General features: G+C 36.3%; 1 protein-coding gene across 1 annotated transcript; it reads left to right on the forward strand.

Moving 5' to 3' along the window:
- Positions 1-7,672: 7,672 nt before the first annotated feature.
- On the forward strand, positions 7,673-16,086 carry LOC113113675 (multiple inositol polyphosphate phosphatase 1-like). The gene is made up of 3 exons (XM_026280066.1): positions 7,673-7,786; positions 8,769-8,899; positions 15,346-16,086. Exons 2-3 carry the CDS (start codon positions 8,772-8,774, stop codon positions 15,701-15,703), a joined length of 486 nt encoding a protein of 161 aa, XP_026135851.1. The 5' UTR covers positions 7,673-7,786; positions 8,769-8,771; the 3' UTR covers positions 15,704-16,086.
- Positions 16,087-16,127: the final 41 nt, after the last annotated feature.

Here is a 16,127-nt window from a genome sequence, read left to right on the forward strand (position 1 = left end):
AAAGGGTATCTTCCTATGAAAAATAAAAAAATTAAAATAAATAAACAACAACACAGATTGATACAGAACTCAGAAATGTTATTGTGGATTTATGATAAACTCAGCCTTTAAATGAATTCATTCTCCTCCAAGAAGACACAAGTAGTTCACACCAAACTGTTTTAACATGAAGCCATATACTGAAGATGTTAAATTGCGAATGGTTTTAAGATACCTTAAATGGTGTGGCCATAGTGATTTATTAAAGTAACATAAAAAAATACAATAGTTATTTTACTATATCTTTAAAATTTTTAATTACAACTCTTCATAATTTTTTATATACGTAGAAGTCATCATTTGAAGGAAGCACAGTAAGTTTCATAGCTTTATCATTTTCAAGAGCCAGCATAAAAATAAACTATCATAACATATAAATCAAGCTTGCAATTCTTAGTACCAATAATGGCCACCAGATGGTGCTATAGGATTACTTTTGAATAATTATTGTAGAAACAAGTATGATTTAAATCATTTATAGAAATCTTTCAAAGAAAATAATATGTATTTTATGTATTTTACTGATAAAATGACCCTCATTTAATTAGAATAACAAGCTGAAGTATTGTGAACCGTATATTAAGAATAATTCTTTATAGGCTTTATGGACAGATACGTTTTGAGTGACTCTTGAAGGATCAGCACCACATCCTCTTTTACCACTGTTTAAAGAATTTATCTTACAGAACAGGTGCAAATTAATTTTGAATAGCTTGAATGGTTTGTCATGGTGATTTTTTTGAAATAGCAGTAAAAAAGTAACCAGTAAATGTCTTTTATTTTTTTTAAGTGCAGCTTCTAAACACTTCAAAAAATATACACATAGAAGACACGTCATTCTGAGGAAATATGCATAGTTTCATGACTATACAACACTATATGGATGATAGAAAATTAAAAAACTATCATACATCTGATGTCACTCTGTCCCTCTGTCACTGTGGGTAATGTGTGTGTGTGTGTGTGTGTGTGTGTGTGTGTGTTAAGTGAATTAGGTGTGAAACTATCAGGGAGCATTTAGTCTCCAGTGCCAACATTTTTACAGAACTGCCACTTTCCTGGAGTCTCAGAATTACAATGTGTCAGGTTCTGAGAAATCAAAGATTCCAAAAAATGATTTAATTAGAATACCATGAAGTATTGTGAAATACTATATATTAAGACTTTATATATATGCTTTATGAACAGATTAGAGTTGTGACATTCGCGAACGAACCGATTCTTTTGAACGGCTCATAAACATGAACGATGGGAGCCGAGTCGCGCTGGAGGGGAGCCGTTCTTTCTGTCATTCATTTTCCCTATGCGTGTTTCACACAGATGCACTCAAATAAGCTCCTCCGCGAGACAGAACAGTTATAGGGGGAGGGGCGCACCCAGCGTGATGATATTAAATTTGCCCAAGGACAAAAAAAGAGAGGCAGAAAAAGCCATAAAGTAAGGAACTGCTATGTATTTATTTACATTGAATTTTGTGTTCATTTTAAAACTTGTTCTTTTAAAAACATTAAAATGTTCTTTTGTGATACTGTTCTTGTATAGAAATGTTTCACTAAAAGCTGTTTTGCACAGACATTCATTGCAGCCCACTTATTGTTCATTGACTTGAAGGGGCTGATGTCCTATTTGCAAAGTTTACAGTAGTAATAGTATGTAGTATGTAGACATTTCCATTTTATTTATTCTAATTTTATCTACTTTAAATATTTTTTTGTTTTCTATCAAAATGTTCTTGTGTGATGTGATAACAATGTTCTTGTGTGGAAGTGTTTGTAGTAAAAGCTGTTTTGCACAGAAATTAATTGCAGCCAGCTTTGTTTTTGATGTTTATTTGTGAGTAGGTATTGTATGAATAACATAAGTATTGGTGTGTCATATCTGAGTTTTAATTATTTGACTACAAATCTCACCTCATCATTCCTCCCAGTGATTATTTCCAGGATAAACTGAGATGCCCCCAAGCTGGCTTCTTAAAACTGACTAAATATTTAAAAAGAGCCAAAAGAGCCGTTCTTTTGAACGGCTCTTTGAAAGGAACGGATCTTGAAGATCCGGATCCCCTCAAAGAGCCATAAATCCCATCACTAGAACAGATTAGAGTGACTCGTGAAGGACCAGCACCACCTCCTCTTGTCCGATGGTTTGAGGAATATATCTTCCAGAATCCGGGATTAAGATTTAGGAGCTCATTTTTATTCCACCTCCTTTCCTGAAAGTCTGTCTTGCAAAATTGACTAAAAATTAATCTTCACATTAATTCCTAATTATTTTGCAATTATTTTTGTCAGTTCTTCTTGACCTGTTTTTTTTTTCTTCTTCTTTTCTGACCTCATGACCCAGTCAGCATTTTTGTACAATGGTCAAGTCTTAACTTATCCATTTCTGCATTGCATGTGTGTTTGATATTTCTCATGGGTATTTCATAATTTTCGACTTTGAGTTAAAACAGTTTGAGTTAAAACTCTTTTTTAGCGCATTTCATTTGTAAAAGAAAACATGCCTAATGATTCTGCACACATGAATATAAGGAGTTTTTCTCTTCCAGCTTTCCTGGACTATTGTATAGCACTCATAAATGATTAAATAAAAAATAATGGTAGTTATTAAGATTGATATGGTTTGGAATTGGTAAAATGTGCTTGGAAAAAAATCACAATAAAACAATGTTTTAATGTTTAAGTTTGGAATATTAACTGACATGAATGAATGCTATATAAATATTGTTCATGTTAACATAATGTTTATAAATGAAATCTTATCGTAAAGTGTTACTAAATATATATATATATATATATATATTGTTCTGTGAATGTGATTTTAAAGTCTAGATGATTCGGATTAACCCTTTAACCGCCATATCCTTTAAAACCTCAATGCCAGAGGGATATTGTGAATGCATGTGCCCGCTGGACACAGTTTACCTGATGCCACCGGGGTGGCGATGGCATTGGTGGCTTGAGCCCGCCATCGCTGCTTGCAGCTATATTTATTATTATTATTCTTCTTCTTCTTCTTCTTCTTCTTCTCCCGAATGAATCGCATTTTTGAGGGCTTTAACATGCTCAAAAAGTCATGAAACTTTGCACACTCGTCAAACCTGGTGAAAATTTTCGTCTGATATAGGATTCAGAAGAGGGTGTGGCAAAATGGCTCGACAGCGCCACCTATACCAAGAAAATCAACAGCCTTCCAGCTATGTTTCACGTACATGCACGAAAATTGGCACACATATGTAACACACCAATACCTACAAAAAAGACTCTTGGAGCGAAATTCTAAACCCAACAGGAAGTCGGTTATTTTTAATATTATGAGCATATTTTGTGTAATTTTGGTCATTTCCATGTGTTGTATTTTAACGAACTCCTCCTAGAGAGTTCTTCAAATCAACACCAAATTTGGTATGCCTAATCTAAAGGCCTTTGCGATGTTAAATTGCGAAGATCCTGACTTTTCGTTGAAGGGCGTGTCCGTGGCGGCCTGGCGAATTTCGATGATTCGCCATGAAAAATGAAGTTGCTATAACTCACACATACAATGAACAATCTGCCCCAAACTTCACATGTTTGATGAGACTCCGAACCTGAACAGATTGACATGCCCATATTCAGTTTATAGTCATAGCACCACCTATTGGCAACAGGAAGTGACATATTTTACGCTGCGACGAACTACTCCTAGAAATTTTATGACATCAATGTCTTTTTTGTGGTCAGTCTAATCTAAAGGCCTGTGCGATGTTCAGTTGTGAAGATCTTGAGTTTTCGTTAAAAGGCTTGTTCATGGCGCCGCGACGAAGTTCGATGTCTCGCCATGCGAATAAAAGATGTTATAACTCAGGCATAAGATGTCCGATCTTCCCCAAACTTCACATGTGTGATAAGAGTCCTGGCCTGAACAGATCTTCAGGCCAATATTCCACCGGGTGTGGCAGAATGGCTCTATAGCGCCACCTATACACTTTCAACGGAGTGCGCCTCGAGCTATGTTTCACGTACATGTACAAAAATTGGTACACACATGTAACACTCCAATACCTACAAAAAAGTCTCTTGGTACGAAATCCGGATCCCAACAGGAAGTCGGTTATTTTGAATTTTCCCTTCAAAATTGCTGTTGTTTTTGCCATTTTCAGGGGTTGTACTTTAACGAACTCCTCCTAGAGATTTATTCAGATCAATACCAAACTTGGTCAGTGTAATCTAAAGCCCTTTGCAATAATAAATTGCGAAGGACTTGAGGTTTCGTTAAAGGGCGGGTCCATGGCGGCCTGACAAATTTCGATGTTTCGCCATGAAAAAGGAAGTTGCTGTAACTCAGACATACAATGTCCAATCTGCCCCAAACTTCAAATGTTGGATAAGACTCTTGACCTGAACAGATCTACATGCCAATATTCAGTTATAGTCATAGCGCCACCTATTGGCAACAGGAAGTTAAATATTTTACACTGCGACAAACTACTCCTAGAAATGTTATGACATCAATGTCTTTTTTGTGGTCAGTCTAATCTAAAGACCTGTGTGATGTTTAGTTGTGAAGATCTTGAATTTTTGTTAAAAGGCGTGTCCATGGCGCCGTGATGAAGTTCAATGTCTCGCCACGGGAATAAAAGATGTTATAACTCAGGCATAAAATGTCCGTTCTTGCCCAAACTTCACATGTGTGATAAGGGTCCTGGCCTAAACAGATCTGAAGGCCAATATTCCATAGAGTGTGGCAAAATGGCTCGATAGCGCCACCTATACACTTTCAACGGAGTGCGTATACACTTTAAACGGAGTGCGCCTCGAGCTATGTTTCACGTACATGTACAAAAATTGGTACACACATGTAACACTCCAATACCTACAAAAAAGTCTCTTGGTACGAAATCCGGATCCCAACAGGAAGTCGGTTATTTTGAATTTTCCCTGCAAAATTGGTGCTGTTTTTGCCATTTTCAGGGGTTGTACTTTAATGAACTCCTCCTAGAGATTTATTCAGATCAACACCAAACTTGGTCAGTGTAATCTAAAGCCATTTGCGATGTTAAATTGCGAAGGACTTGAGGTTTCGTTAAAGGGCGTGTCCATGGCGGCCTGACAAATTTCGATGTTTCGCCATAAAAAGGAAGTTGCTGTAACTCAGACATACAATGTCCAATCTGCCCCAAACTACACATGTTGGATAAGACTCTTGACCTGAACAAATCTACATGCCAATATTCAGTTATAGTCATAGCGCCACCTATTGGCAACAGGAAGTGACATATTTTACACTGCGACAAACTATTTCCAGAAATGTTATGACATCAATGTCTTTTTTGTGGTCAGTCTAATCTAAAGACCTGTGTGATGTTTAGTTGTGAAGATCTTGAGATTATGTTAAAAGGCGTGTCCATGGCGCCGCGACGAAATTCGATTTCTCGCCATGGGAATAAAATATGTTATAACTCAGGCATAAAATGTCCGATCTTCCCCAAACTTTAAATGTGTGATAAGGGTCCTGGCCTGAACAGACATGAAGGCAAATATTCCATTGGGTGTGGCAAAATGGCTCGATAGCGCCACCTATACACTTTCAACGGAGTGCATATGCACTTTCAATGGAGTGCGCCTCGAGCTATGTTTCACGTACATGTACAAAAATCGGTACACACATGTAACACACCAATACCTACAAAAAAGTCTCTTGGTACGAAATCCGAATCCCAACAGGAAGTCGGTTATTTAGAATTTTCTCTGCAAAATTGGCATAGTTTTTGCCATTTTCAGGGGTTATACTTTAACGAACTCCTCCTAGAGATTTATTCAGATAAACACCAAACTTGGTCAGTGTAATCTTAAGCCCTTTGCGATGTTTAATTGCGAAGATCTTGAGGTTTCGTTAAAGGGCGTGTCCATGGCGGCCTGACAAATTTCGATGTTTCGCCATGAAAAAGGAAGCTGCTGTAACTCAGACATACAATGTCCAATCTGCCTCAAACTTCACGTTAGATAAGACTTCTGCCCTTAACAGATCTACATGCCCATATTCAGTCATAGTCATAGCGCCACCTGCTGGCAGCAGGAAGTGTCAATGTTTTACACTGCAAATAACTACTCCAAGAAATTTTATGACATCCAAATTTTATTTTGGTCAGTCTAATCTAAAGTTCTTTGCAATGTTAAATTGTGGAGATCTTGAGATTTTGTTAAAGGGTGTGTCCATGGCGCCATGACAAAATTTGATGTCTCGCCATCGGAAGAGAAGTTGTTGTAACTCAGGCATTAAATGTTCAATCTTCCCTAAACTTCACATGTTCGATAAGAGTCCTGGCCTGAACACATCTGAAGGCCAATATTCCATTATAATGACAGCGCCACCTGCTTACAACAGGAAAATTGGCAGATATATGGAATAAACTTTGACATATTCCACTTATATTTCTGAGTTTAAATGCATATTTCTCACCGTTCACATATCTTACTAAAGCCACTTACTGCCGGTGAGCCCGGGTGCGAGGGCCCGTTCATCGCTGCTTGCAGCTTTAATTATTATTAAAGTGTCACTCACAGTCACAAGCCTAAATTCGCTTTAACACAGTCCTCTTACATTTACTCTTCAAAGTAGTGATTAAAACGTAGCGTTAAATTTGAGGTAGAATTTTTGGCGGTCGACGGAAGCTTTTCACCAACGCAGTGTGCATTTTACCGTTATGTTCTTTTCTTTTTCGTTGACAAATTGAAAATAATGTGCGTACTTCCATAAACCAAACGCTGTCCTCTCTGCTATCTTGCCGGGAGTTCGAAAAAAAAAAAAAAAAACCCACACACACACAGGTTCAGGCGCAGGGCACAGACGCATCACAGCCATTGACTTTACGATCACAGAGCTTCGGCTCCGCTGATACATCCGCAGGTGGCACAGTAGACCTAGGACTACTGTCTGACAAAAAGCAGGTTGCAGTCGGGATTTTCCTTTCCTTAAAATAACGGATTACTTTTTTAAAAAAATAACGAAGTTACTGATTACTTACGCACGAAACTAACGCGTTAAGTTACACATTTCAGGAAAAAAGTAATTAGAGTACTCTAACGCGTTACTTTGTAACGCGTTACCCACAACACTGCATATGTTAGATAGCCACAGAAAAAAATCTGCATGCAAAGTTTTCTTTTTCAGCAGACACACACACATTCAGTTATTTTTATTTTCAATTCCAGCACCTTTTCGGATTGACCTGTTGAAATATGTATCCTTATGAGGTTAAAATACTTCTATTTTGCAGTTCTTTTACTCTCAAGATCAGAATTAAGATGGGAACATTTGGGAATGAGAAGCACAAAAGCAAGAAAACCATTCCACAGTCGATGAAGCAAGATTTACTTAAAGAGTTTAGAGGTCAGGGCTGCTCTCTTGATCTGCTGCGGTCAGCAGTTGTATATCAATGCACAAACAGTGAGTGAGAGATAGTGAGAGAGGGAAATAATTTCTGCAGTCTTTGGTATGACCATTAGATGGCAGTGAAAGTGCAAAAATATTGCTATGTACACATTTTTATCAAATATCAAGACATAACAAAAAAAACATTACATGAAGAAATGTACAATTTACTGTGTAATTTGGTCTACTGTCTAATGCATTAGCAAATGACACATTGTCTTAATATTTATTTTGCTTCACAGATTCAGTGGAAGCAGCTTTCTTTCTGTGTGCATATGAGTTTGCTATCCATGATCTGAACACAGCCTGGTGCCAGTTGTTTGACGAGGCAGATGCACAGGTACTGGAACAGCGCAGTTCTGCTGAAACAAAAACAATTCTTACATATAGTATACATATGTACTTAATGCTTACCTTTTTGCCAAGGAGCATAAAAAAAATGGAGAGGCACAAAAAAATTTTAATGATGTGTTTTAACTTAATAAGAAGATATAAGGAGACATTTACAAACATGGTTATTTAATTTATAAGAATAAAAACAGTACACAATGTTTTTATATACTTTCGCTTTAGACTGTAGTGATAAATGCAGTGATTGTTATTTCATGTTAACTAATGAGTAAATGAAAAAGTTAAAAATTTATGTTATTCCTGTGGCTCAGGGGTAGTGCATTGTGTAAGCAGCGGAAAAGGTCATGGGTTTGATTCCCAGGGAACACATATACTGGTAAATAATGTATAGGCCTAGCTTGAATGCACTGTATGTCGCTTCGGATAAAGCGTCTGCTAAATGTAAAAGTTATATATATATATTATTAATGCTGTACCGAACTTTCATTCATCACGGTTTTCACAAAAAATATTAAGCAGCACAGCAGTTTTCAGCATTGATAATAATAAGAAATGTTTATTGATCACCAAAGCAGCATTTTAGAATGATTTCTGAGGATCATTTGACACTGATGACTGGAGAAGTGGCAGCTGATTATTCATCTTTGCCATCACAGGAATAAAATATAAAACGGTTATTTTAAATTGTTATAATATTTCACAGTATTACTGTTTTTACTGAATTTTTAATGCAGCCTTGGTAAGCATAAGAGACTACATAAATTAATTAATTAATTAATTAATTATCCTTTTTAAAATCTTACAGCTTTTGAATGGTAGTGTATGTTTTGAAAATAACCTTTTATTTTTAGACCAACTGAGATTTGAAATTCAGAATTCTACTCTAATAATGTCTAAATATATTGTTGCACAGCGGTTAGAGGTCATGTGTACCTGTAGATGTTTGAAGGTACTGTGTTCTGTTTTTTAAGGTGATGGAGTATGCTGCTGACCTGAAACAATACTGGAAGCGAACCTATGGGCATGATATCAACAGCAAGTCTAGCTGCATCCTCTTCCATGATCTTTTCCATCGTCTTGACCAAGTTGTAGATCAGATCAAGTAAGAGCAGTGACATCTCTCTAGTTTTTATATAATGCATATAAGAAAAATCTAACACATTTTCTATTTTATTCTAAAATCCATCTATATTTACTTGCCATTGTGCTTCTGTTTCTTAAGTTAATACTCTTTATTCTTGTTTCACAATGGTCTTGAGGGATTTTATTGTCCCACGAAAGAGGCAGGGACCAGCTCTCCTTTCTGAGAAAGAATAGAATCTGATACCTTCTTTCACAGCAGTATCAGTTATTATGGCTGAGAAGTAATTGAATAAGATCAACAGACAGCACTGGAGTTTAAAAAGCTAGTGGAATTTAGCTGCGAGGGTGTCATGGGAATGTCCGTTTCACCCTGTGTCTCTGTTTAGTCTTTCAGCTAAGGCCTGGTTCACACGGGACGATTTTAAAATTGTCGGCCGATTTTCCAAACTTGAGAGACCCCACACACGGCGATAAAAAATCACGGGTCTAACAGTTTTGGTCGTTCAGTGTGTGGTGTGCAGCCACACGGCAATATCAACACATCACACACGAACCGATTTGACTCCCGAGCATTCCCAGGTCAGACGGGAAATCTCGCAAAATCCCTCGAGATCAAACGTGACTTCAGATTAAACAAACATGGCGAACGAAGAGGATGCAGTGGCCATAGTTTGTGCTTTGTTTTTAACGGAAAAAAATAAATAAGAGAAACAAGAAAAGGTGTTGGTGAGGTGGAGACAATGCGAGCATGGACTATACTTGCTACATCATGATATGGAAGTTGTTGTTTTATCTCATAGAAATGTTGTTACATACTACACAGATTAATTACCGTTGAAATAAACGTTCATATATTCGTTTCCATGTACTCTGGTGGACTGCAGTTGTGGATGTAGTTATGCCCATCGACTTTATTTGTATTTGTTATATTTGTTATATTATATACGCCGGCTGTTTTGATTTTGTTTCCTGGTACTTCCTCACCGCCTCGTCACCTCGCTTTCTGATTGGCTACACGCCACAGTCCACAGGCTGCGTGATTGTTTGTCCTCGGGGGACACCACACACGAGAAGAAATCGGGCCAAATAAATCCAACATGTTGGATATCCCTGATTTGAGATCAGAGCGGTTCCGAAGGTTCTTCCGAGCAGAGGAGAGCAGTCTTAACACACCACACACGGCAGGAATATTTGATCAGATTATTTTACGATAATCGGAGCATCCTAAGATTGTCGGAAGGGGTGAATCGGGGCTAAAATCGGCCTAATTATCCTGCCGTGTGAACCAGCCTTTAGAAACCAATTCACAAGAGCTGAAGGGAGAAAGAGTTGGTTGCAAAACTCTTTCTTAACTCTTTTCAAGGGAATTTTAGAAACAAATTCAATTTATATGAGCTATATAAACAAAATAACTTATATTTCTTATATGCAATCAAGGTCACCAAGGCTGCATTTGGCAAAATAGTGTAAAAACAGTGATATTACATTTAGTATTATTAAGTATTTAATTATTTAATTATTAAGTATTATTACAATTTGAATCTATTATTAATGTTTTTATATTTTAACATATTTAAATATGTAATATATTCCTGTGGTGGCAAAGCTGAATTTTCAGCCATTACTTCAGTCTTCAGTGTAACATGTGTCTTCAGAAATCATTGTAAATAGCTGATTTGGTGCTCAAGAAACCTTCTTATTTATGTTTAAAACAATTATGCTGCTATAAATATTTTTTTTCAGGATTCTTTGATGAATATAAAAATTTAAAAGGATACCATTTAAATGAAATCGGAATCTTACTAAACCCAGTTTTTAAAATGGTATTATATGACTTAAGATTAGGGACAATTTCAGTATTAGGGAGCTCAGATGATTAAACAAACGTGTGTGTGTGTGTGTGTGTGTGTGTGTGTGTGTGTGTGTGTATATATATATATATATATATATATATATATAGTCAAATAGATATGTGTGCATTTTCAAATCTCAATTGGTCTAGACTCAGTTTCTTCTAAAAACATACACTATTATTCAAAACTTAGGGGTTGGTAAGATTTTAAAAAGGTTTTTTATTCATTTATGTAGTTTCTTATCCTTACCAAGGCTGAATTAAAAATACAATAAAAACAGTAATAGTGTGAAATATTATTAAAATTTAAAATAACTATAATATTTTTTTCCAGTGATGACAAAGCTGAATATTCAGCTGCCACTTCTCCAGTCATCAGTGTCAAATGATCCTCAGAAATCATTCTAAAATGCTGCTTTGGTGCTTAATAACATTTATTTTGTTTTTGTTTGCATTTTTGCGTTTGCAACTGCGCTCAAATAGATATTTTACTGGTTGTCTTTCTGGCTCCATTCACACATAGTATTCAGGATTGAAAATTATGTTTGTTATAAGGTTTAACATTCAGTAGCATGAATGAATGAATTAAACAATGACAGACGGTGACAGAAAAGGAGGTTGACATGTAACATTATTAGTGACTGACGACAAAGAACAACCGAAACATGTGTCTCATGTTGGGGCTTCACTAAGCCCTTTTAAGGGGCCTTTCCGTCTTCTTTAAAACCTCATATGGCAAGTTTTGGCTCCTCCCCGTCTTTAAGTCAGCATTATTCAGCATTTTCTTCAGTCTGCAGAGGTGCAGCGTTAGTATCTGTGCATTGCTTTGTCATAAATGGAGTTTACATGAGGTGATGCGGGAGCAATACAAGACAGCAATTTGAGTTGATACAAAGAGCACATGAATCTATCAATTTACCACTTCAGTTAATTTCAAGTGACATCAAATTATTTTCATGATTTGCTATCACAGCTTTTCACAGTTCTTTTGTAAAATCAGCTTAGATTCACAAATGCTGTTCAGATAACATCTAAAATCTTTCTTTGTATCAACTCAATTGCTGTCTTGTATTGCTCCCGCATCACCTCATGTAAACTCCATTTATGACAAAGCAGTGCACAGATGCAGATATCGTAACAATCTATCAGTAAATGCACACATCTTGTCCTCTGCTTCCGGCGCTAACGCTGCACCTCTGCAGACTGAAGAAAATGCTGAATAATGCTGACTTAAAGACAGGGAGGAGCCAAAACTTGCCATATGAGGTTTTAAAGAAGACGGAAGGCCCCTTAAAAGGGCTTAGTGAAGCCCCAACATGAGACACATGTTTCGGTTGTTCTTTGTCGTCAGTCACTAATAATGTTACATGTCAACCTCCTTTTCTGTCACCGTCTGTCATTGTTTAATTCATTCATTCCTGCTACTGAATGTTAAACCTTATAACAAACATAATTTTCAATCCTGAATACTATGTGTGAATGGAGCCAGAAAGACAACCAGTAAAATATCTATTTGAGCGCAGTTGCAAACGCAAAAATGCAAACAAAAAAATAAATAAATGTTATTAAGCACCAAAGCAGCATTTTAGAATGATTTCTGAGGATCATTTGACACTGATGACTGGAGAAGTGGCAACTGAATATTCAGCTTTGTCATCACTGGAAAAAAATATTAGTTTAAATTGTAATAATATTTCACACTATTACTGTTTTTATTGTTTTTTTAATGCAGCCTTGGTAAGGATAAGATACTACATAAATAAATCAAAAACCTTTTTAAAATCTTACCAACCCCTAAGTTTTGAATAATAGTGTATGTTTTTAGAAGAAACTGAGTCTAGACCAATTGAGATTTGAAATTCAGAGTTCTACTCTAATAATGTCTGAATATTGTTGCACACCGGTGAGAGGTCATATGTACCTGTAGGTGTTTGAAGGCACTGTGTTCTGTCTTGTAAGGTGATGGAGTATGCTGGTGACCAGAAAATGCACACATATCTATTTGAGCGCAGTCAAAAATGCAAAAAAAAACTAAAAACAATGTTTCCTGTTAAATATGTAGCCTAACTAGCATCATACCACAAATATGACCTCACACCCACAGCCCACTTCACACACAGAGCCATTACACGCCACATTACCCTGAATACACAGCATCTGAACCGGTACTAGAGTGATATACTTCTCTTGTGTAATAACCAGTAATCCTCCTATTCATCATTCTCTTGGGTCTGTTAAACACCCTTTTCTATGTTTGAATACCATACCAAAAGTTAAGCAAACTTGGGTGTGAGGAAGATGTGTGTCATAAAACTAGAAGGTTGAGTGTATCCACAAATAAGTATATATGTCCTTATATTTACATGTATACATTTGGCCATTCCTTCATTTGAGAATATTCATTTACCCTTTTACTTCATGTAACTTTATTTGCTGAGATACTTTTGCCATACTTCTGAAAGTATGACACTAAATTTCATTCATACTATCAAATTGTTTATACTTATAGCTTGCTTTTTTTGAGCTTGAAAGCTTGTAGTCATTAATTGGTTTCCAAATATGAAAAGAGCGGCTTGAACAATGCGCTAAACATCTCTTTTTATGTTTGATGGTGGAAAGATGGCCATACAGGTTTCAAATGCAGTTGGCCAAATACACACGTCAGCTAAATTTGGTTGTCAGTTCAGCTTTTACTTTTGAATTATGTTCTGTACACACACACACACACAAATATTTACAGAAGTTCTATGCAGTGTTTACGGAACCATAATATAACCATCTCTAGCTATTTCCAGAAATCCAACAAAACAGGTTTTTTCTTGATGTTTATCTGGCTTTTCCCCCCTTTTTGATGCTCATCATAACTAAATAGATCTTTAAGTAGCTAATAGCATCAGACAAGAAGGAAATAAAAATTTTACTCCATTAGTTACTAAAATAGTGTAGGCTGATATGATGTGAACGTCCCTGACACATCTAAATTCTTGTCTATGATATTCAGACATGTGCTGTGTGATAAAAGCCTAAGCATCTTTTTCCAGGGTACAAGTTATTTAAAAACTCGCTTCTTGACATCAGAATAATGTAACTGCTATATAAGACCAAGTGAGTATATTCTACAACTGTACATTTTTGACCAAACAAGTCCATTTGAGACATCCTATCCATGACAACCAAGCAATCTTTCAGCCTAGACGTCTCTAAGTATCACCCTACAGCTGTGTATTGAAGAAATCTGTTTGCAGATGTTTTATCTGCAAAGAAAAACTGTAAAACAGTCATATGTTATATTTTGTTGGACAACATTAAAAATGAATTTTAAACACTAAGAAGTCTCAAAGTACATTATGGTTAGGGTGTGTTTTTGGAATTCACTAAATATTCAACTACTTTTACTTTAGCATTATGTTTGTAAAATGCCATGTCATGCGCGAGCTGCAAGACACAAGCACAACAGTCAAACACGTCGGTCTAGTGTATATTTAAATAGTGTTTGCTAAAACTCTTCATAATACTACTTTGTGCTGACATCACCATTAACAAAACACCCTCCCTCTGCTTGTGTCGCCTAACTGGTTGACCTATTTGCAGTGTACGTTTGTGTTTATTCAGGATTCATCAGCTTTTAAATGTTTATGAGGTAATAACTTTGACCTACACATTCAGAAAATGCTGCTCAGGCTCATTTATGGTCAGTGTGTTTTATGAATGACTGCACAACAGGAAGTGTTTATTGCTGGTACTCCTGTGCAATATATTCAAGATTAGTGGTGAACTCCCTGTTCACAATTCCCTTTGTGTTTGTTTCATTGGTCTCAGTTTAAGGACATTGATGTGTAGCCTGACGTGTATGTGCTGTATATATTTTTCAAATTTTTTCTTTCAAAGATCACATTAGGGAGGGAGAAACCCTCGTATAAGTGACGTATAAGTACCTAGACAGATACTTATGTATTTTGTGACTTTTTTTCTCATTTAGGGTCATGATAATTCCTCTGAAGTGTCGACACACATTTTGAAATATGCATACAAAAGTAATATTATAATTATTGTGTTTGTGGTCACAGTTACAATTGTATACACAGTTAAAGGCAGCTGCACAGACCTGAAATAAGTTTCTCAACCCCCTTCAGAGGGTATTTGTATTTACATTTATGCATGTTGCAGACACTTTTATCGAAAGAAACTCGCACTGCATTGAAAACATTTTAAAATTATTTCATGCATGTTCAGTTCACTGAGAATTGAACCTATGACTTTGGCAGTGCACACGACATGCTCTACTGTTTGAGCTTCTGTAGAAGAAGTGTTATGCCACAATTGTTTAAAATGTAAAAAATATTTACAGTACATTTTTGAACATTCACAGTTTATAAAAACAAAACACTATTTTTTTTGTAATGTGCATGTACTAATACTATTAAATGTGAATTGATTTTATTCTGATTATTTTCTTATTGTGATTTTTGCTGAATTGTATTGAATACAATTACATTCAAATTATCCCCAACATAATGATAAATACCAATTTTTTAATCTAATACATCAGTTTTCTCTGTTTCATTCTGTATTATTGTTTATCTTCTCTCTCTCTCTCTCTCTCTCTCTCTCAGTTCAGATGGTGCTCTGTCGGAGGCTGTGACAGTGCAGGTGGGCCATGCTGAGACCCTGTTACCCCTCCTTTCCTTGCTGGATCTGTTCAAGGATGATATCCCTCTCAGCTCAACTAACTTTGCAACCCAGAAGAAGAGAATATTAAGAAGTGGGAACATTGTGCCATACGCTGCGAACCTGCTGGTAGTGCTGTATAAATGCCCGGAGGGGATTAGAATGGGTGTGCGACTCAATGAGAAATCTTTGACCTTGCCTGGACTCACCGACCCTGTCCCAATGTACGAGGATGTGAAGAAACGCTACGGGGCTCTGCTCGAGGGTTGTGACCAAGAGACTGTGTGTAAAATTAACAATTAATGAACATAAATGTACAACACATCACAAAGGCCAGTTGACTGACATTTTCATAGAAGCAACAACTAGCAAAAAGGAAACAAAATGTCTTTTAAATAGGTTATACAACATTTTACTGTTGATTGAACATTAAATGAAAGAAAATATTGTTATATATTAATTATATATATATCCAAATATGATCCCACAGTGTTACTTTCTAGTGTTATGGACCTGTAAGAGACCTCAAATTCCAAAGCTGACAAATCAGCTGCTCTGACCAACCATCCAATCCAAAAAAAAAAACATTTTGACATCTCACACATGCTGTATTTCTAAGCGATGAACCATCGACTGTACTTTGTTTACATGACTGAATGGTAAATTGCTAGTTTTGGTTGACGGTCCTGAAGCCTCTGTTGCTTACTTATGCAGTATTTCTGTTAAT

Source organism: Carassius auratus, chromosome 14 (assembly GCF_003368295.1).
Source record: "Carassius auratus strain Wakin chromosome 14, ASM336829v1, whole genome shotgun sequence".
NCBI lineage: Eukaryota > Metazoa > Chordata > Actinopteri > Cypriniformes > Cyprinidae > Carassius > Carassius auratus.